The following is a 22,241-nucleotide window of genomic DNA, read 5'->3' as shown; positions in this document are numbered from 1 at the left end:
AAGAAAAATCTATCTCTCCAACAATCAAATTTTTACTCAAATCTTTCCATAACTTATTCTTTTATTAAAAAGTTTGTTTTTTCTGATTAATAATACATACTTGTTTTAGAAAATTTGGAAAACACAGGAATGTATAAAGACAATAAAAATCACTCAAAATTACACTGCCAACCACAGCTAGTCACTCTGTAGGTTTTAGCCTTTAAACATTGAACCTTAGCTCATTAAAACTTCTCCAATCTAGCCATAAGACTGTCCTCATGTCTTTTTCCACAGAATATAAAATAGAAATGTAACGTATAAAAAACATACTCAAACAGAATAAAATGAGGTTTCTTTACAAAATAGTTTCCTACAAAACCTCCATTTGCCAATTCCTAAGAGTCACAGACTCTAACACAGACTATCGAGCATTTATTAGAAGAGTAACAAGAGCACGAAGAGGAGGAGAAAGGGCAAGGGCTCATCTCCAGATTCCCGCCCGGCTCCTCACGCCGCCAGGGGCAGGGTGTCCGCTTTTCCTGCGCGCTGGAGGCTTTTCAGTCTTAGGGACTGTGGCCAGGCGGCGAGGGAGAGCCTGGGAGGGAACCTGGGAGTTGAAGGAAGAGAAGAGACAGTCAGCACTGTGTACCCTCATCCCCACCCCACTGAGGAAAGGCGTCATGCCTGGAGAGGACCAGCATCTTTCGGCAAAGGGAGGGGCCACTACAGAAAATGGAACAGCAATCGGATGGGCGAGGCCACAGAGAACAGAGCCCGCCAGGGAGTGAGTGGAGTTGGAGGAACGAGTGGGTGGGAGCCCTTCCATCCCCCCACTTATGCCCTGCTTGCACTCACCTCTTTTCGGGGGACCTCACCCAAGCGGGAGTCTGTGTTCCTTCTAGGGACAGTATCCCCTCGGCTGTCAGTCCTGCCACACAAGGGAGCAGGATGGGGAAGCAGTTCCTCCCACTCTCCCCAACACTGAATAGAAGAACTACTCCCCAACTCTGTCTCTTAAGAAGAAAAATAGCCTGGCTGGTTTTGCTCAGTGGATAGAGCATCGGCCTGCGGAATGAAGGGTCCCAGGTTCCATTCTGACCAAGGGCACATGCCAGGGTTGCGGGCTCGATCCTCCAGTAAGGGGTGTGCAGGAGGCAGCCAATCAATGGTTCTCTCTCGTCATTCATGTTTTTATATCTCTATCCCTCTCCCTTCCTCTCTGAAATCAATAAAAATAAACAAGATAGACCTGGAATTAAATAGGAGGAGATATAAGTGGAATCAAATACTGAGCTATACTAGGAAATCACAGCCCAGGCATCAGAATTAAGAGCTGCAGGGTAAAGAAGACAAAACTAAGGCAGAAAGACATTGTGAAGAGACTTTTTAGAAGCAAAGAAAAAAACAAACTAGAAAGGAAGAGACAAAAGAAAGGTGGGGAGCAGTGAGACAGGAAGAAACGACTTGTTGATGTACATCTCACCCTCACTTTCCTCCCCAGGAAAGAGTACTCAATGGACAACATACACATCCCTCTCTTCCCTGCCTGACCCATTTGCCTGCCCACAGTCCAGATTCTACCCCCTAATCCTTCCTTCCTTCCCTCCCAGGCTGGTACCCGCTCTGTTCCAGCCTCTTCAGGTAGAGCAGCAGGTCCTCAGCAGGGAGTGCCCCCCAGCCCCGAGCCTGGTATAGTCGTAACAGCTGAGACATCTCCATCAGCTGCCTCGAGGACGCGAGCCCATCTCCACCTAGAGACACATCAGTGATGGCTGTCATCCTAGCCCTCCTCCCCCAGCCCTCATCCCATCTCCTAGGAACCCAGAGGGTCTTTGTTCCAAGTACTGGCTCCACACCCAACCCCTTCCCTTTTTATCTCCCAGTAAACCATGACCTGCTTACCTCTCTCTGGGGAGCCGCTGCTGGGACCACTGCTCTGTAAATGGGTTGAGGGAAGCTCATGGACCCGGAAAAGATTAGACGCCATGGCTAAGGGTACTTTAGTTTTATGGACAGGGGGTGGGAGGCGTGGCACGTGAGGGGCTTCCTCCCAAGATGGGACAGTCGGGGGAACTAGCAAAAGGAAAGAGATCAAAGAATCAGGAAATGGGCTAAAGAGCCAAGGAGGTCCTGCCCCCTGGCCTTTATTAGGCTCATCATCTTTGCCAGCTCCTCAAAGTCCTTCCCACACAACCCACTCTCACTTTTCCAGGCCAGCCCCAACCTTCTTTAGGCTGGCACTCACCAGATTTAGGGGGTAACAGGTCCACAGAGGAGTCCTCATTGTTCTGGGGTACTGTCTCCAGCAGCTGGGGGACAAGAGAGTAAGGTTCCCTCAGGACCAATAAAGAAAGAGACTTAGGTATCTGAGGGAAGCAGAAGCTGGGGAAGTAAGAGCTACAGTTGGCCACCTAAGTTCCAGAAAGGATTTACGAGACAGGAATAAGACTGAGAGTAAGAAGCTGGGACAAAGTATTCATCCAAAAAGGGAGATGAAGCCAGAGTAGAAAAGGGAAATGAGGAAGGAAGAAGAAAAGGTGGGATGAGTGGGCCCTCTCTTACCTGGTGCAAAAAATGCTTGAGGCCCTCCAGCTGAGCAGGGGGTGGCAGCCCTGGCTTCAGGAAGCCATCCCCATCTGACCCAGGGTCTTCCTCAGGGAACGGCCGTTCTGCTCTGTGATCCGGATGGAAGGCTCCAGCTGCAGAGGAGAAGGCCCCAGCTGTAAAGTGAAACATGTATGTGCCCATGCACATGTGTATACTGTAGGGGCAGGGGTTCCTCCACAACTCAGCTCACCAAATGCCCCCCAAAAAGAGGCCTATTAAATATACGAGGGACATTGCAGCAAGGAGAAGATAACGAAAAGTTAAAGTAGCTGGAGGAAAGGCTGGAAGGGGACTGAGAGATGAATCAGCTGAATTCTAAGAAGTGTAGATGGAAGGGGAAAACTGTAGTACTCGGACTCTAAATAAATAAATCTATAATAATAAAAGCGTAATATGCTAATTAGACCGGACAGCAGAACGACCTTCCCAATGTCCTTCCGGACGACCTTCTGAACGAAGCCGGGGCTGCAAGGGCCAAGCTTCTTGCACGAATTTCATGCATCAGGCCTCTAGTACCACCATAAACTACTTAAAGAACCAAAACTAATATTCAGGGGGAACATTGATGTGAGAACCATCGATCAGCCACCTTCTGCACACACCCCAACCGGGGATCAAACCCGCAACCTGGGTATGTGCCTTGACCGGGAATTGAATCTGAGACCTTTTGGTGCACAGGGCAACACTCCAACCAAATGAGCCACACTGGCCAGGGCATCCCTCATTCTTAATTCAACCTGGGTTGTCATGTTTGCACCACACAGAGCACCCCATCCACCCAAGTTGCACACTCCCAAGGTTAGCCGATCTAAGGGACTGTTGCCAACCCATCGGATTGCCTCTCTTTAAACTGGACCTAAGAAACAGACACCATGGTCTCTGTAAGGTTATCTAGCGTCTTGGCTGGTCAAATCCATGTTCAAGCTAAAGTTATGAGAGCTAAAGTCCTGAGTAGAGGAAGTGCTGGTCTACCTAGAGAGAGAAGCAGATGTGCAGGGAGAAGCAGTCAAGAGCCCATGCAAGCAAGGCCAAAGGGACGAGGAGCAGCCGCCTCAGCCCCTGATAGCGCTGCTGGGTCCAAACTCCAGTTCTCATTAGGTCCATCTACATCACATTTACATGAGCTCTCACTGCCTTTATTCAAACCAACTTGAATAGATTTCTACTCCTTGCACCCTAAGGTCACTCAGACATCTAACTACTCAAGTCCCAGACAGAAAAGCAGCGAGGTAAGAGGGAGCCAACTAGTGCAGGTAAGGGGAACCCAAAGATGCCTGTCCCCAGTTACCTGAAGAGGAAGTGAGATCTGGCTTTGGCTCCAGGGGCTGGAAGGAATGCTGGCTCTGGAAAGGGGGGTCCAGCAGGAGGCTGAGGTCTGGGGAGGAGCTGCAGAGAACAGGTGGAACTCCAGGCAGCTCGTCCCTGGCTTCCCGGCTCTGCTGCAATACAGGCTTTAGGGCCACGGCCATGGGAGGCACAGTCCAGTTCCTCCTCTCCCCCTTCTCGCGTTCCTGAGGCCCAGGGCTGGAGGGGCAGGCGGTTGGGGCCTGGGCATAAGAGGAGGCACAAAGAAGGGTCAAAGCCGAGTGCATTTAAAGAGGCAAGACACGGTACAGATGACAAATGAGTAGAACTTCCTTAGTATCTATCAAATTTTAAAATGCTTATTTTTGATCTTACAATTCCATTTCTAGAAGTTTTCTAGATATATTTGCACAAAAACATAGATTGATGATATTTATTGCAGCCATTTGTAGCATGTAGCAAAATATAGGCAACAACTTTAAATTCAACAACTTAAATAAAAAATTATACAACAGTGTATAGAAGGCTACCATTTGGGGGGGGGGGGCATTCAAGACACCAGTAACAGTGGTTCTTCTGGGGAGAGGAGCCGGGAGACTGAGGTGCAGATATGGGATGGAGGTTACTTTCACTGTGTACCTTTTTGATCAGTTTGGATTTTTTTCTTACCATGTGCATGCTACCACCTATTCAAAAAAACATTTTAGCTAATAATAAAAATTTCGTAATTAAAAGAAGGAAGCAGGAGATGCCAACCTAAGACGGGTCAGGGGTGAGACTCTCAACCCCACTCGAGGGCAGGACTTAGCAATAATTTTGGCCTTTAACATCATAACTCAACTACCATTTGGCAAGACTAATATCATGTGCTCCTCACCACCTCTTGGGCGGGGAGAAGAGGGTTAGGCCCAACGCGGTGAGGCCAGTCTGGGTGAGCTACGGCCATGGAAAAAAGATTTCTTTTGATGAGACAGTTAGTTATTTCTGGGAAAAGCACACAGATTAAAAAAAAAATGCAGGTCCAAGGACCTGAACTTAGGGGTTCCCTTGGGAAGAAGCTAGATTTCCAAAGAAGGGATCTAGACACAACTCTGAGCGGCTTAGCTTAGGGGTAATGCCTACTGCGGGGGTGGCAGGCAGGGTAGAGGTGCCCAGCAGGTGGTTTGCCTCCTCCCAGTGGGCCTGCAGCATGGCTTGGAGTCGCTCTACCAGCTCGGCCCGCTGTTCCTCCAGCTGCTGGTTCCTACTCTGCAGTTCCCGCACTCGTGCCTGCTCCCGGGCCAGTCTGAGGAAAAGACGGGAGAGCTGATGTAGGGAGCCTTTGAGAAAGCAGACTTGGAATAAGAGGAACCAAAATGGAATGTCAGAGACATCGGAAATCCTGACAGGAGGTGGGGCCAATGCAGAAGAGGAAGGTCTATGGAGGGCAGCTCTCACCACTCCCAGGCTGGGCTCTATGCGCAGGGAAAGGACCAGGCCTCAAAGGGGCAGCCAAGGACCAGTACCTGAGCTCATAGTCCTGAGCCACCTGCTGCTGCCTTTCCTCTCGTTCTGCTATTTCCACCTTGAACTGAGCCAACTGAGTGGACAATTCCTGCTGGTGCTGTCCATTGAGGTCCTGCAACTGCTTCCTAAGAGGACACAGGTGAGACGAGAAAACTGAATCTGGAGACAGAAGTAAGCCAGCATGTGTGCCTGTGAGACAGCCAGCCACAGGCAGCCAGCAAGACACAGCACAGAGGGGTTTAGGGAAGAGACGAGGACAAATCTGGTGTCTCAGGATGGGCTCCCCAGAAGCAGAGGCTGAGATGAGGATTTATGGGAAAATAATTCACTTAAGAAGCATTTTCAAAAAAAAACTGGTAGGAGAGTGGGGATGAGGGGAAGTGAGACTGGGATGGGGAGGAGGCTCAATCCCACAGGGCAGCTCTGGAGATGGAGTCGGTCACAGCTCATTACTGTCCCATCAGTCACCCGGTAAAGGCTACGCCCTCTGGGAGGAAAATCACCAAGCACTCTGGCTCTGTGCACCTGTAGGCAGCTGTCCCCCAGGTGCGGCAGCCAGCATGTGGGAAACAACAAGGGATCGGAGAGGATGTGGGAGGGGCACGGACGACACCTGTGTGGCCGAGGAAGGGCAGCATCCAGGAAGTCCCAGTACCTGTGCTGTTCCCTCAGGGAAGCTGCTTGCCGCAGGCTGCTCTCCTGAGCCTGGGCCAGCCGCTCTGTCACCCGCTGCTCTAGCTGCACAGCCAGCTCGGACTCCAGCTGGATCCGCTGGCTTTCATACCGGGCCTGGGAGTGAGGAAGGTGGGGTAATAGCTCAATTTTGATTGGAATTAAGAGAGGACCGACGATAGAATGTAGACAAAACCCATGTGCCAACATGGCCCCTCACATGCCCAAGGGATGAGAGTCAAGAGCTTTGCCACGGGAGTGGAAGAGGTTCCCTTTCCTTTTAGAGCAGTGGTTCTCAACCTTCTGGCCCTTTAAATACAGTTCCTCATGTTGTGACCCAACCATAAAATTATTTTCGTTGCTACTTCATAACTGTAATGCTGCTACTGTTATGAATCATAATGTAAATATCTGATATGCAGGATGGTCTTAGGCAACCCCTGTGAAAGGGTCGTTCAACCGCCAAAGGGGTCATGACCCACAGGTTGAGAACCGCTGTTTTAGCGCATGAAGTACTCACACCTTATGTGTACACAAAGCTGAAAATGACTCTGGACAAAAGAAATGTATTTTTTTAACCAAAATAAATGTTAGGCAGAGTAATCAAATTTGTCATGTGACAGTCAATAAATGTCAGTGTCCCTTCCTCCTAAAGCAGAACCAGGCTATGTCACTCTCTCCATTTTCTCATATTTCTTTTTCAACTCACTGAAATGATTTCTACTTATCGTATACGTCATGCAAAGAATTTAATGTTTAAGTCCAACAGTGGTGCTTTCTCAGTCTTATGTGGTCTTGCTGCAACATCTGCCACCTACACCAACCCTTCCTTCTAAAACCATGTTCCCTTGGCGCCCATGATGCCGCCTGCCACCATCTCCGTGTTTTCATTCTATCTGACTGCTCCTCGGACTCAGCTGATTGCTCTTCTTCCTTCTGTCCATAAAGCTTGAATGCTTCCCTCAGTCCTGTCCTCAGCCTTCTTTTGACCTCACACTAACATTCTGGCCACTGATGCTTCCTGCATGTGTATGATCAATGTCTGGCCTTTAGGCCATGTTTTTTTGCTGCCATTTATACTTTGAACACTTTCTCAATCTCTCTCTCTTTAGCCTAGACCCATGGTCGGCAAACCATGGCTCACGAGCCACAGGCGGCTCTTTTGGCCCCTTGAGTGTGGCTCTTCCACAAAATACCACGTGCAGGCACGCACGTACAGTGCGATTGAAACTTCATGGCCCATGCGCAGAAGTCGGTATTTTGTGGAAGAGCCACACTGAAGGGGCCAAAGAGCCGCATGTGGCTCGCGAGCTGCAATTTGCCGACCACAGGCCTAGACCTTTCTTCTAGGCTTTAAGAACAACTATTGAGCCCAGCCAGCATGGCTCAGTGGTTGAGCATCGACCTATGAACCAGGAAGTCATGGTTCGATTCCCGATTGCGGGCTCAATCCCCAATGGGGGACAGCCGATCAATGATTCTCTGTCATCATTGATGTTTCTATCTCTCTCTCCCTCTCTCTCCCTCTCTAAAATCAATAAAAATAGATTAAAAAAAAAAAAGAACAACTATTGAATAACTATTTGGATACACCTCAAACACAATACATCCAAAATGAGCTCATTTGGTTTTTTACCCTCAAACCTTCTGTCCCTGTTATATTTCTTGCCCTAATTAATGACACCGATCTCCACTGAAACACGCAAGCTATTTGAAACCTGGAGTTATCCTTGACTTCTCCTATTTCTTTACCCCTTCCAACTGGTCGTTCCATTCTATTTCCTTAACATCTAATTTACCCCTCCACTCACCACTACGTTAGTTCAATATTATTTCAAGTCTAATTGACCTCATTGCCTCTACCATACCCTCTCCCCTCTCCCATTCTGGCCCCAATAGATCTTCCCCTTTGTGGCTGGTAAGTATCCTAAAATACAAAAATGTGCAATTTACTCCCTTGTTTGAAACCCTTCAAATGCCCCAACTGGCTAAAAAAGTTCTAGCTACTTAACATGACTTACAAGGCCCTTTATGATTCCCACCACCCATCTACCTCACTTCTCCCAAGTATGTCCCAATCATACCGAACTCTTGCACTACCCTAAATTGTTTAAAAAATGTTTTAAATTGTGGTAAGAAAAACATAATATGAAATGTACCCTCTTAATCCATTTTAAGTGTACATTCGAGTAGTGTTAACTATATTGTTGTGTAGATTTCTAGAACTTTTTCGTCTTGTAAAACTGAGACTCTATACCCACTAAATGATGACCCCTATTTTCCCCTCCCCCAATCCTGGCAACCAGCATTCTACTTTCTGTTTCTATGATTTTGACTCTAGATATCTTGTTACCTAATTTCTTTAATGAAAAAAAAAATATATATATTCCCTTTAAGCCAGCAATTCCACGTTTAGGAATCTGTCCTATAGAAGGGGTACCAAAGACTATGTACAATGATGTTCACTGCAGCACTGTTTTTATAGTGAAAAATTGGTCTCTGTGTAAACTTCTCTTCAAAAGAAAAATGCTTAAGTAACCTATGATTCATCTATTCCTTGCAATATTATATAACCCTTAAAAAGAATGATATACATCTGTATGTACTGACATGGAAAGGTGTCTATGATCTGAGGTTAAAAATCTTACAAGTTGCAACAAATACATAGCATGTTCACATATTTTGAATGCACCAGTTACGGCTCTGGAAGGAGGCACACCAAATGGTGTGATAAGAGGAAGCAATCAATGCTTTTTACTTTAGTACTAGAGGCCCGAGATGCATGAAATTCGTGCAAGATTAGGCCTTCCTTCTCCTGGCTGCTGGCACCAGCTTCCCTCTGGCACCTGGGACCTGGGCTTCCCTAGTAGCCCCAGCTTCATCCGGAAGGACGTCCGGTCTAATTAGCATATTATGCTTTTATTATTATAGATATTTGAACCTGTGGTACAGATAACTTTTATTGTATTTTAAAAACAATTTTTAAAGTTCTCTGAGAATTCTACTTTGAGCCATACATGTAGAATTGATGCTCCTTTTTTTGTCTTTGATATTTACCTCTGATAATTAAACTTTGATAATTTAGGTATGCATGTTATTATTTCTAAAGTAACCCATATACACGCAAACAAACAAACAGAAATTGAGTTTATGACTTTGAAACTAGCTGAGGAAGAAAAATGTCAATGAGTAAAATGAGCAAAAAGTAATGAATCTAAAAGATACAAGAAAGGAGAGAAAAATAAACACTGAATAGGCAAGACAAAATCAGATATAAAGTAAAGCACAGATCCAACTATGAATAAATAGATTAAATGCTAATGAACCTCATGCTCTGACTAAAATACAAATATATAAAAGTTGAAAGTAAAAAGATTAGAAAAATATTTGCCAGGAAAATTCTATTTTTAAAAGAAAGGCTGGTAGAGCTCTATTAATATTAAGCAAAAATACACCCTAAGGCAAAAAGCATTATAAAAGATAGTCACCTCGTAAGGATAAACATCCAATTACCAGAAAATGATATAACAATTTTAAAATTTATATGCATCGAATAACATAGCCACAAAATGTATAAAGCAAAATTGACAGACTGCAGGAAAAATAGACAAATCCACACTAAGGAGATTTAACAGAAAAAAATCTATATGGTTATAATGGTCTAACTCTAAACAGTTAACAAACTAGACACACATTAAAACTGCACCCAAACACTATACATATTCTCAAACACACATGAAACATTTAGAAGAGCTGACCATATATTAAGAGATAAAATAAATCTTAAATAATTTAAATTATAAAAAAAGAATATTCTCCCATGATGTCCAAAAGAAACTCTCAAATAATATGAAGTGGGAAAGGGAGAAAGAAGAAGAGGGTGGGAAGAGGAGAGAGGTTGAGAGAAGAGAGAGAGAGAGAGAGAGAGAGAGAGCAAGACTAACCAAGTTAGCAAGCATGGCTCAGCAGTTAAGCGTTGACCCATGAACCAGGAGGTCACGGTTTAATTCCCGGTCAGAGCATATGCCTGGGTTGTGGGCTTGATCCCCAGTGCATGAGGCAGCCAATCCATGATTCTCTCTCATCATTGATGTTTCTATCTCTCCCTCTCCCTTCCTCTCTCTGAAATCAATAAAAAAATTTTTTAAAAAGACTGTAGCAATTAGTCTTAAAAAAAATTGAATGTCAACTGTAATTGAAAAAATAAACTAAATATGGAATTTTGTATATGCCTATGATTAATAAAACAAAACAAAAAGCCATGATCCACCTATATATTTTCTTTTTTAAAAATATATTTTATTGATTTTTTACAGAGAGGAAGGGAGAGGGATAGAGAGTTAGAGACATCGAGAGAGAAACATCGAGATCAGCTGCCTCCTGCACACCCCCTACTGGGGATGTGCCCACAACCAAGGTACATGCCCTTGACCGGAATCGAACCTGGGACCCTTCAGTCCGCAGGCTGATGCTCTATCCACTGAGCCAAACGGGTTAGGGCCACCTATATATTTTCTATAAGAGACTCACTTTAGATACAAAGATGCAAATAGGTTGTAAGTAAAAAGATAGTTCATGCAAATAGTAACCAAAAGAGAGCTCAGGAGCTATATTATTGTGGGAGAAAATAAATTTTGAGTCAAAAAAAGTTATATCAAGAAGATATTAGCACCCTGGCCAGTGTGGCTCAGCTGGTTGAGCATCATCGCATGCACTGAAAAGTTGCCAGTTTGATTCTTGGTCAGGGCACATGCCCAGGTTGCAGGTTCAATCCCTTGTCAGGGTGTGTATGGGAGGTAACTGATCGATGTTTCTCACATCGATGTTTCTCTCTCTCCCCCTTCCTCTCTAAAATAAATAAAAACATGAAAAAAAGAAGATAGAACAATTATAAACATTTATGTACCTAAGAGTGCCCCAAAATACATTAATAATTGACAGGAATAAAGAGAGAAATAGACAGTTCTACAATAATAGTTGGAGACTTCAATACCCCACTTTCAGTAATAGTAGAACAATAAGGAAATAGAGGGCTTGAACACTAAAGCCAGGCACTATTCTGGAATTCTACAATAAATAGACAAAAATCCTTGCTTTCATGGATCTTACAGAAAACAAACAAGATTTTAAAAGGTATGCTACGTAGTATATTAGGAGGAAAGTTAAACAGGGAAGGGAAATGGACTGTCAGAGGTTGCAGATTTTACTCAGTGTGGCTGGGGAAGACCTCACTAAGAAAATGACATTTGAGTAGAGTAGTTCTTACCCTCAATTATCGTTTACCAACTACTTCACAAATGTGTGTACTAGACAAATTCCCACCTGGCTGGAGAGCTCCTTGTTGGCAAGGGCTGATCCCAGCTCCTAGCACAGAGCTTACATGGAGGCTATTCAACAGGCTTACTGAATGCACAAGTACACACATACATCTAGCACCAATTCAGGAGTGACAGCAGCTTATAAATTGCTACTTATAAGTTGTTTACTAACATCCATACCGTTGGTCTCCATGATAAATTCGTTTCCATGTGGTCAGTCCTCCAACTCAATGAGACAGGTGGAAGAAGTGTGCTTGTTCAAACACTGGTCTAACTAACCCAGAAATTGAATATCTTCTTAAGTCAACCACTAATAAGGGAAAGAAGTCTCTGAGACGGACTTGCTCTCAGAAACTTATTAATTTGCCCTTAACACACATTTTACACATAAAAACAAAGGCCCATAAAAGTCTAATTAGAAACGTGAGTGTTTGCCATGACTCAGAGTTCCTTCCACTGACCTGCACCAAGCTCATTTCCAGCTGCAGGGCGTCTCTCTCTCTCCGGGCTGTATCCAGCTCTCCTTCTACCCGTCGCATCTCGGCCTGCATCAGTGCCAGCTGCTGCTGGGCCTCCCGGGCGGCCTGGGCTTCCCTCTGCATGTTCCCCTGAGAAAGGGAAATCAAAATTAAGTACATACCGAATTTCCTGTCTCCTATTACCTCTATTCCCCAATTCACCCCCTAACATACCCGAAAACCCAAGCTTCCTTTCCCTCCCTTCATATTTGATCTAGTTTCTAATCTGTTTAACCCTACTCTTTGGTTTTCGTGTATTTGATGCCCAAGCCCTTCTAGCTGGCCCTACAATCTCCATCTTGTCTCCCACATATAGTTCTTCACTCTCCATCCCAGCCCCGTATACCCCACATTCTGACATCCCATCTTATTCAATTATCTTGCCCTTCATCTGTTCTCCATTGCCCAACTGCTGCGTTTACCTTCTCCCTTTCCAGCTGAGCCTGGCCCTCCTCCTGCAGGGCCTGGTAGCGCTCCTTAAGCTGGCGCTCTTGCTGGGCCCAGGCCTGCCGTTCTTCTTCTAGGGCAACTTGCAGTGTCTCCAACTGTCGATGCTCACTGATTTGCCCAGCGCGAGCCTCATCCCGTTCTTCTTGCAGGGCCCGGCACTGCCGCTGTTCTAGCTCCAAGCTCAAGGTCAGAGCTTGCCTTTCCTCTTCCTATAGTCCCAGGATAAAACCAAGATCCTCAGCATGCCCTCAAGAGACCAGCAATCTGCCCCCCCACCCCCATACAATGCGACTGCTGAGAATTATGTCCATTAAAAATACAAAAGCTGACACGCCTACAGGATTATAATATGATAAGAGCTTTTGTTCCAGAAATAGGTAAATCTGGGTTCAAATCTCAGTTTGAATCCCAGCTCTGTCATTTACTATGTGTGAAATGGGCAGGCATAATATTAGGGTCTACCTTGTGAAGATTAAAGTAAAAAGTGTATGTAGCCCTGGTCGGTGTGGCTTAGTTGGTTGGGCATCATCCCATGCACCAAAAGGTTGCCGGTTCGATTCTTGGTCAGGGCACATGCCCAGGTTGCGGGGTCAATCCCTGGTAGGGGGAATGCAGGAGGCAGCTGATTGATGTATCACTCTCACATCGATATTTCTCTCTCTCTCCCTCTTCCTCTCTCTCAAAAAATCAATTAGAAAATCCTTTGGAAGAAAAAAGTATATGTAAAGCATTTAGCACTTAGTAAGGTTTCAATATATAAAAGCTATCACCATCATAAAAAATTCCACAAAGAATAAAAAACCCAGCCTACAATCATGTACTAGCCAACCACCAACCTTCATAACACGGTTGGATGTAGCCTGTTAAGATTTTAAGTACCAGCATGCATGTAGCAAGCATGTGTCATGCATGCAACAAGTTCCAAACCTGGCTACTAATTCATGTGGGTAATCACCTTATCATTTCAGCAATAAGAAACATGAATGAGTATCATCCCTTCTTTGGCTATGCCCTAGACGAGAATTCCCAAACCTGGCTGAACAAAATCACCTAGGAAATTTCTGAAAATACTTAGGTTCCTAACCACCATCATATATCTACTGAGTCAAAACCTCTGGGATGGGTCCCAGAAATCCGTATTTTAAAATAATCCCCTAGACCAGCAGTTCTCAACCTGTGGGTCGTGACCCCTTTGGGGGTCGAACGACCCTTTCACAGGGGTTGCCTAAGACCATCGGAAAACACATATATAATTACATATTGTTTTTTTGATTAATCACTATGCTTTCATTATGTTCAATTTGTACCAATGAAAATACATCCTGCATATCAGATATTTACATTACGATTCATAACAGTAGCAAAATTACAGTTATGAAGTAGCAACAAAAATAATTTTGTGGTTGGGGGTCACCACAACATGAGGAACTGTATTAAAGGGTCGCGGCATTAGGAAGGTTGAGAACCACTGCCCTAGATGTATGTGGTGAGGATGTAATTTGCAGTCTCTCAAACTTACTTGGTGGCAGAGCCCTTTTTGGAGAGTATCTAGCAGAACTAGTGTTCTAACGAACACACTTTGAGAAATACTGCCCTGGTGTAACTAAAGTTTTGAATTCCCACATCCACCAATTGCCCATAGCCTTCTAGAAGTAATTAACATAACATTCTCTATTGGAATTAATCCAGCCCGGCAATCTTACCAGCATCTCTCTTTCCCGTTGCTGTATTCTGGCACCTTCCTGCTCGCGATTCAGGGCCTCCAGGGCCTCAGAAAGACTTTGTTCCAGGCGGGTTACTGTCTTTTGGGAAGAGAGGTACATAGGACAGAGGAACTGAGGGGAATCTCTATATGTTATACTTCAAAAAGCATTAACAATGTAAACTTTAAAACTAAGAGTTAACGAAATGACTTGAGAGCCAAAAAGACTGCAAGGTGTACGGAAAGCTGGGAAGACATCAGTGATGCAAGTTTAACAACAGAAACAGTGAAAGGAGCAGAAATAGGAGAGAATTGTCAGGCCAGTTACTGTAAGATTGAGGTCAATCTGTTAGGACCTAATCCCAGAGCTATTTCTACTCCCCTTATGCTAGCAATCAGTGGCCTAGGTTCTAATTCCATGTAAAACACATTGCCCACCTCCTGCTGCTTGCTTCTAGTGAGTTCAGCTGCCTGGCGCTCCTCCTGGAGTCCCCGAAGTACCTCTGTGCGTTCGGCTTCATGCTGGTTCCAGCCCTCCACCACACGGGCCAGGGTCTCAAGAAAGGAAAGTCAGATGGAATTTCAAAATAACATTTTTGCCCTCTTTCTGTCCATGGGGGTAAGATCAACAGTCACCTTCTCCCAAGAGTCCGTAACCCACCCCTCACCCCTGCTCCTAGCATGAACAAAGAGATGCTGGTTGGCCACCCCTGTTTACTATTCCTTGGTGCTCCCCATGGAGAGACCCAGCACATTCTGCAAGCCTGGCACCTTGTCCAGTTGTTCAATCATGATGTCTTTCTTGCGGTCAGCAGTCACGGCCACAGCTAACTGCTGCTGAAGCTCCAGCACTCGGGTCTGTAGGCTCTGAATATGGCGCTCGCAATGCTGGGAAGAAGGATAAGGAAACTGAGTGCTTCCATCCTCAGTCTGACCAAGCACCAAACCTTCCACCTCCTCTAGGGGAAATGGACTGGAGACAGGAAATGGGCTGTGTCCCAAGAACAGAATAGAGTTGGAGGAAAATCGGGGATTTTAGAGCAGGAACCTTAAGGCCCAAGGCCTCCACCACCTTCCTCTGCCATCTCAGAGAGCAGGGGCTTAGCTTCCAGGCTCTCCCCTTCCCTGATCTATGGACCTTTTGGCAGAGGTGCAGCAGCCCACGCTGCAACGAGTGGCGGTTATTCCTGCCTGAGAAGCTCATTGAACACAATGATTAAACAAAGCAAGGATGAAGGCAAAAGCCTTTCATTCATGCCCAGGCAGTTGAAAATAGAAGACAGAGTCCAGCAGGCATGGCTGAGTGGTTGAGCATCAATCTATGAGCCAAGAGGTCATGGGTTCAATTCCCGGTGAGAGCACATGCCCAGGTTGCAGGCTTGATCCCCAGTAGGGAGTATGTAGGAGGCAGCCGATCAATAACTCTATCATCACTGATGTTTCTATCTCTCTCTCCCTCTCCCTTCCTCTCTGAAATCAATAAAAATATATTTTAAAAAAAGAAAATAGAAGACACAGTTCCAAAAATGACAACATAATCAATGATTTTGACTTTTCTTCTGCCTTGTGTCTCTTTCTTCCCACTTCAGACAGGCTAAGGTGCAGAGAGATAAAGCTCATTACATCAGCAGCTATAAAGCCTTTGTATAAGACAACAGAGTTCACTGTGTATTCACCACATGCTTATGGAGTGTTTCTATGTGTTAGGTATATTCTAAACCTTAGGAAGACAGTGCTGAACAAGGAGCTTAGTTTTTAGAAGCGCAAAACAAGCAAGATATATCAGATTGTGATAAGCTACATGAAGGAAATGAGAGTAATGACTACCTGGAGGAGAGGTGTGCCGTTTCAGATAGGGTAGTAAAAGAAGGTCTCCCTGAAGAGCCATTTGAGCAAAGTCCCAGTTTGTGGGCCCTTAACCCTCTGCCTTTTTTAGCACTCAGCCCTTTTCTAATCTTTGCTACTTTCAAAAGGAAGCTTTGATATCTCACCTTTCGGCGGGTATGCTCTGAATCCAGTGCATCTCTCAGGCCCTGGAAATCCGGGGGGTTGAGTGGGGGTCCTGACCGAAGGCTGGTGTAACGGGGAAACAACTCCTCCAGGGCTTGGGCTGAGCTAGATGGAGATAAGTCTTGCAGGGGCCGGGTGCTGAGCAAACCAGGTAGAAATATTAAGGTTGGGAAAACTTTTGAGACCCATTAGTCCAACCGTGACATCTTACAAATGAGGAAACTAAAACTCAGAAAGGGCAAGAGACTCGGCTGAAGTCTTTAAGTTAGGTAGTGATCCCATATAATAAAAAGCTAATATGCAAATTGTCCCCTGGACCCGGAGTTCGACCAGGGGGTGGGGCTGGTCGGCCAACTGCCAGCAGCCCCTCCCCCCACCAGCCTGATCACCGCGATCAGGGCCAGCAGGGCCCCATCCATGCACGAATTCATGCACCGGGCCTCTAGTAGAACCATAAATAGCACATAGGTTCTATGATTCACTCTATAGTGCTCCTTCCTCTGTGCCACACTTCCTGTGGTAAAAGTCTCAGCAGAAGCAAGCTAACTCTCCTGGGAGAAGGAGGACTAGAGGTGGGGAGGCCAGGTACTAGTCAGCAGATGCCCACGTTCCTGAAGGAGTAAAAGGAATAGAAGATAGGAGAGAACGGATAAAACTAAAAGCTAAGTGACAAGTGTCTTAGGTCTTAAGAGGTACAAGGGCAGTAAAGGAATAGAACACTCGGCTTTCCAAGAAAGCAAGCTAGAAGAATCCCAAGGAGAACTCACTTAAGCAAGGTGGCTGTGCTTTCACTGTCAAAGGAGTCTTCTTCCCGTCTCTCTGAACCAGCACCTGGAGTAAGGGGATCCCCTGCAGGGAGGCAGAGGGACCCACAGCCAGGGTCAGGTGAGGAGAGAACAGGGACCACTTGGAGAAGAGAGCAGAGCGCCTTCCTTTCTACTTCACCCACTCCTCCGGCCCCTCTGCCAAAGAACGGAGCCCTTCCTCCGGAAATCCTGTCAGAGGTCTGGGTCCTCCCGCAGCCACTTCCTTTCTCTACTTTCTCCCATCCCGTAAATCCAGGTTCTCCTTTGTGGGGAAGGGATTTACTCACGATAGGCTGTATCACGTGAGTTTTGGAGCATGCTCTGGAGTTGGCCCCGAACACTTTCCATCTCAAAGATATGCTTGGAACCATCCTAGAAAAAAGTAACACAGAAACCAGAAGCAACTTGAATAATCTATATTCAACTACTGCCAGGGTAGACGGCATCCAGTACCCCCTACAACCCAATACCTTTTGCTCCAGCACCTAGAAAAGCAAGAACAGGAGAACTTGACCCAATAAGGGTCAGACACTCAAATGTGTACAGAAGCGAGACAGGTTGTGTGAATAAGTTGATCAGGCACGTTAAATTAAACGTGGAGAGGATTCTTGCCGACTAGAGAGCAAATACCCTGCCTAAAGACTGTGTAGCCCATGGCTATCAGCTTTTCGAACTCTGGAAGGCCTACAAGTCTTCAAATTGTTGTGAGACCTTTTCTATGCAACACTACTATCTTCTCTGTAACATGTTTACTAAACTACTAGAGGCCTGGTGCATGAAATTCATGCATGGGGGAGGGGCGGTGTGTGTGTGTGGGGGGTGGTGTCAGCCTGGCCTGCACCCTCTCCAATCTGGGACCCCTCGGGGGATGTCCGACTGCTGGTTTAGGGATGGGGCCTAATCTGGCAGTCGGACATCCCTCTCGAAATCCGGCACCACTCGCCTGCCTGCCTGATCACCCCTAACCACCTCTGCCTGCTGGCCTGATGGCTCCCTAACTGCTCCCCTGCCGGCCTGATCACCCTAACTGCCTCTGCCCCCGCCACCGTGGCTTTGTCCGGAAGGACGTCCAGAAGATGTCTGGTCTAATTAGCATATTACCCTTTTATTAGTATAGATGCTTTCGTTATTTACATGCCTAATTTTGAACCATACAATCAAAACAGTTTTGACCTGGAAGGCTCTTAGCATATGTTGCTCTATCCTTAAGTCCCTAGTTACTTTTTAGGATGGAGAGAACTTATTCTCACCTCCAGCCCCCAAATCCCAGTCAAAGCACAGCAACCTAGCCCACAGTGCAGGTATCTCTGACAAAGGAAAACACTGTGAAATTTCACGATTTCCCAGATTACGGTGTCCCAGGCCACTCTCCCCCTCATACACATTTGCTTCCGGAAACAAGTATGACTGTGTACTTAAAAGGAATTTGAAATCCAACAACAGTTCAAATCTCAATAAAGCTTTTTGTTTTTTATCACCCCCAATCCCAAAATCTTAGAGGTCCCCCCCCCCCCCCAGACACACCTCCCTCATCTTTTTCTTCAAGTTGTTCTCCAATCCAACGGACAAACTGCGACTCAGCTCCTGGGCCAAGCTGTCTAAGCCCTCATGAGGCGGGAGGGAGGCGGAGGGTAAATACAGCTGCGCTCGGGCTGTGGCCTCAGCCTGCCGGCTGCGGTGCAGGGAGGCATAGAGCTGGGAGGTCACCTCCGAGGACACTTGGTTCAGCCCAGCGGCTTCTGAGGAGTCACTCAGGAGATCCTCTGCCCGGAGCGGTGAACTGGGACTGGGAGCTGATGTCGCCATGAGTACGGGGAAGAGAGAACTGGAGACAGCAGAGCTGGGAATCCCAGGTTCTGCTTGAGGAGAGTCCAGTGGGGAAAGTGCACAGAAAAGGAAGGTCTGGGAGAAAGGAGGAAGGCTCCAAGCCAAGGAACGTTGGTGAATAAGGGTCTGGAGGCTTTCTGGCTAGAGGAAAGGTTCCCACCCGTACCTCCGGGCATGGGAGAGAGCAAAAGCATCTCCTTCCACAGCTCCTGGAAACTGTGGAAAGGGGGGATGCAGCCCGGAGTGGGGACAGAAGACCTGTGGGGCAGAAGCACCTCTGCAGTTCATCTAGTGCTGAAAGTTACAGGTCAGCTTCTGCACAGGCTACGTCCCTGGTCAACTCAGCTCTTAAATCCCCACACCCAGAACGTGCAAACCGAAAAAACCCCAAATCCAATAAGGGCCTAACTTCCGTCCAGCTGCCTCACTTGCCAGTCAACTGCCTCCAGTCTCAGAGGCAGGGATGTCAGGCTCCCCGCACCCCTCCGCCCACTGCACCTCTCTTTCCACTGCACCCCTCCGCCCACTGCACCCTCCGCCCACTGCACCCTCCGCCCACTGCACCTCTCTGCTCACTGCACCCCTCCGCCCACTGCACCCTCCGCCCACTGCACCTCTCTGCTCACTGCACCTCTCTTTCCACTGCACCCTCCGCCCACTGCACCCTCCGCCCACTGCACCTCTCTGCTCACTGCACCCCTCCGCCCACTGCACCTCCGCCCACTGCACCCTCCGCCCACTGCACCCCTCCGCCCACTGCACCGGTCTACCCAGGGTCAACTCTCCTGAACACTCCCTCCAAGCAAGAAAGCCAAGGCCGGGCTCCCTAGAATCCTCCCTTCCTCCTACCCCGAAGGAAACTTTGTGAACTCGGTCACACCCTCAGAACGTCCCTAGAGAGGACGCCGCCCTCAAACCTGGCCTGAGATGCTCCACCCGGTTCCCCCGTCCCGATTACCCCACACCTCCAGTCCTCAGCCCCCCAATTTGTCAAGGCGAGGACAAGCGACAGCCCCCTCCCCCGAGCCCGGATCCGGGAAGACCGAAACCTCCCCTCGCGCGCTCCCCGACACTCAAAACCGTTGGCAGCAGCCCGCCCACCGCGCGCAGCCCCGCCTCGCTCGCCTCCGTGACGTTACCAGCCCGGGACCGCGCGCGCCGCGGCTTTTACGGCTTCAGGGGCCCGGGAGCCCGGATGCGCACGCGCAGTCCCTCGGGCCACGCACTGGCTGAGAGAGGTGTTTGGACGGAGTTACTGCTCCGCGGCCGCGAAAGGACGGGTGGGCGGGGCTCCGCGGAAACCGGAAGTATCTAGTGACAGGCACTTGGAGCAGTTCCGGTGAGTTTGGGAGAGGGGGAACCCGCCTGTTGGGAAGGATCAGGGACAGAACGCCGGAACCCACGGGGGCTGGGCGGTCCTAGCGCAAGGCTCACGCTCTGTGCCCCGCAGATGACTGTCCACAACCTGTACCTGTTTGACCGAAATGGAGTCTGTCTGCATTACAGCGAGTGGCACCGCAAGAAGCAAGCGGGGATCTCCCAGGAGGAGGTGACGAGGGGGCCCCGCGCCACCGGGTGACCCCGCATCTCCAGACGCTCACAGTCCTAGCCCAGCCTCCCCGCTCCTAACCTTGGCTCTTTCCCACCCCCGGCCCGTCTCCTTCAACAGCCGAGAGCTAACGCTGCCCTTTTTCCTCCAGGAGTTCAAGCTCATGTACGGGATGCTCTTCTCTATTCGTTCGTTTGTCAGCAAGATGTCCCCGCTAGACATGTACGCGGAGTCAGGGGGCATGTTGAGGGGGAAAGGACCAGCCTTGGGAACTGGGGGTGGGGGGAACTTTCTGGAATGGAAGGGGCCTTTGGCTCCCAGAGAGGGGAAGCTGAATCCGGAGCGAGAGTGCCGGAGCTTCACGGAGCGATGGTGGGGGAAATCTGATGATAGAGAGGTTGGGTGTGGGGATCAAGTGTGGGGGAGGGGGAATGGAGCCTGGGGGAGGTGTCTGCTCAACCAGGCACCTACACATATGTTTAAAGAGAAGGGAATCGAGCCAGAAATGATTAGGAGTTTCTTTCTGGGAAGATTCTGCTCCCATTTTTTAACATCCTCCTCATCCCTGCAGGAAGGATGGGTTTGTGGCCTTCCAAACCAGCCGTTACAAACTCCATTACTACGAGACGCCCACGGGGATCAAGGTTGTGATGAACACTGACTTGGGCGTGGGGCCCATCCGAGATGTGCTGCATCACATTTACAGTGCGGTCAGTGCCCGCCCCTGGGACCCTTCCCCCAAAGCTCCTCAAGGGGTGCCATGGCCATGCAGAGCCCCGAGACGCCGTCAGATTTCCTGCCAGGATCCTATTTTATCTCTATTGAAGTCAGAGTTTTCAACACTCCCACCCCTAGTTTCTCATCCAGGAGGGCTTCCTCCCAGCCCTTGATCCTGATGTATTCACTCACACATCCTTGAGGTTATACTAGGTTTGGAGTCGGAAACAAGAAGTGTCCAAAGCCCGGCTCTAACACCCTCCCTCTCCACAGCTGTACGTGGAGCTGGTGGTGAAGAACCCGCTGTGCCCGCTCGGACAGACTGTGCAAAGTGAGCTCTTCCGCTCCCGCCTGGATTCCTACATCCGCTCTCTGCCCTTCTTCTCTGCCAGGGCTGGCTGAAGGAGCACCTACCTCACCCCTCAGGAGAATCTGTCCTCCTGGGGCCCCTCCGAACCTGCTTCCCCTCAGGGCTCTCCACTGCCTGCCCTCGAGCCCCCTGCAGCCCACCCTGGTGCCCTCCCCGTCACCTCCAAACCAGGCCCTCTCTGCAGGTTTATCCTCTACCAGATGCCATGAGAAGTACAGAATAAACTTTTTTTTGTCACTATCTGCGTCTTGAGTGTGTCAGTTTGGGTGGTTGGTCGGGGGCCCTGCCCCACTCATAGAGGCATGAGCCAGGGTGGCCACATCCTCTGAGGCTGCACAGAGGCTCTGACCATGGTTTTCTCAACAGCAACACTATTGATATATTGGGCTGGATATTTCATTGTTTGGGGGGGCGGGGTGTGCTGTCCTGCGCTTTATCCTGGGCGATACTCACTAGATGCTGGTAGCACGTTCCTCCCCATCCCCAGTAGTGATAGTAAGAAATGTCTCCAGATCTTGTCAAATGCCCCCTGGGGGACTAACTCATCCCCTTTCGAGAACTGCTGAGCTGGAGGAAGCCCGCCCAGCCTGGGGACCCAGAGAGACCCGAGAACCACCCTCCCCAGCGCACCTCCCCGGCTCCTCCGAGGACACCCAATAGTCCAGCTGTAGAGCTCCGGGAGGCGGGGCTTATGCAGAGGAGGCGGGTTTCACCGGGAGGCGGGCGGGGTTATGCAGATGAGGGGCGGTGCCTGCATGTTGATGAGCCGGGCCCGCTGCGGACGCGGCTGGGAACCTAGCGGGTCCCCTGCGGCTCAGCCTGAGGTGGCACCTCTCCCCCCCACACTCCTCCCTCGGTCCCTACCCTCCCGGATCGCCCTCCCCGTTACCCATTCATTCCCC

General features: G+C 48.3%; 2 protein-coding genes across 6 annotated transcripts; one reads left to right on the top strand and one right to left on the bottom strand.

The window, feature by feature from the left end:
• Positions 1 to 399: 399 nt before the first annotated feature.
• On the bottom strand, positions 400 to 19,269 carry CNTROB (centrobin, centriole duplication and spindle assembly protein). 4 transcript variants are annotated; one of them, XM_023743936.1, is made up of 19 exons: positions 18,401 to 19,269; positions 17,164 to 17,248; positions 16,838 to 16,919; positions 16,052 to 16,175; positions 14,832 to 14,948; positions 14,499 to 14,615; positions 14,062 to 14,160; positions 12,331 to 12,567; positions 11,852 to 11,998; positions 6,056 to 6,189; positions 5,400 to 5,525; positions 5,017 to 5,179; positions 3,878 to 4,136; positions 2,545 to 2,702; positions 2,228 to 2,291; positions 1,885 to 2,055; positions 1,601 to 1,733; positions 838 to 910; positions 400 to 589 (listed from the first exon to the last, which is right to left on the bottom strand). In XM_023743936.1, exons 1-19 carry the CDS (start codon positions 18,680 to 18,682, stop codon positions 464 to 466), a joined length of 2,697 nt encoding a protein of 898 aa, XP_023599704.1. In that variant the 5' UTR covers positions 18,683 to 19,269; the 3' UTR covers positions 400 to 463. The 4 variants fall into 4 exon arrangements, with proteins under 4 accessions (XP_023599704.1, XP_006102651.1, XP_006102652.1 ...); XM_006102589.3 differs by having other exon boundaries at positions 16,052 to 16,208; positions 18,401 to 19,267; XM_006102590.3 differs by having other exon boundaries at positions 2,545 to 2,681; positions 16,052 to 16,208; positions 18,401 to 19,266.
• A 633-nt stretch (positions 19,270 to 19,902) lies between these two features.
• TRAPPC1 (trafficking protein particle complex 1) lies at positions 19,903 to 21,579 on the top strand. Of its 2 annotated transcripts, XM_006102588.3 has the most exons (5): positions 19,903 to 20,042; positions 20,154 to 20,252; positions 20,404 to 20,474; positions 20,824 to 20,962; positions 21,243 to 21,579. In XM_006102588.3, exons 2-5 carry the CDS (start codon positions 20,154 to 20,156, stop codon positions 21,369 to 21,371), a joined length of 438 nt encoding a protein of 145 aa, XP_006102650.1. In that variant the 5' UTR covers positions 19,903 to 20,042; the 3' UTR covers positions 21,372 to 21,579. The 2 variants fall into 2 exon arrangements, with proteins under 2 accessions (XP_006102650.1, XP_014323442.1); XM_014467956.1 differs by lacking the exon at positions 19,903 to 20,042 and having other exon boundaries at positions 20,049 to 20,252; positions 20,404 to 20,417.
• The last annotated feature ends 662 nt before the right edge of the window (positions 21,580 to 22,241 follow it).

The sequence above is a fragment of the Myotis lucifugus genome, unplaced genomic scaffold (genome assembly GCF_000147115.1).
Source record: "Myotis lucifugus unplaced genomic scaffold, Myoluc2.0 scaffold_420, whole genome shotgun sequence".
Lineage (NCBI taxonomy): Eukaryota > Metazoa > Chordata > Mammalia > Chiroptera > Vespertilionidae > Myotis > Myotis lucifugus.
Note: the sequence above shows the minus strand (reverse complement) of the source record. Positions and strands in the feature narration are given on the sequence as shown.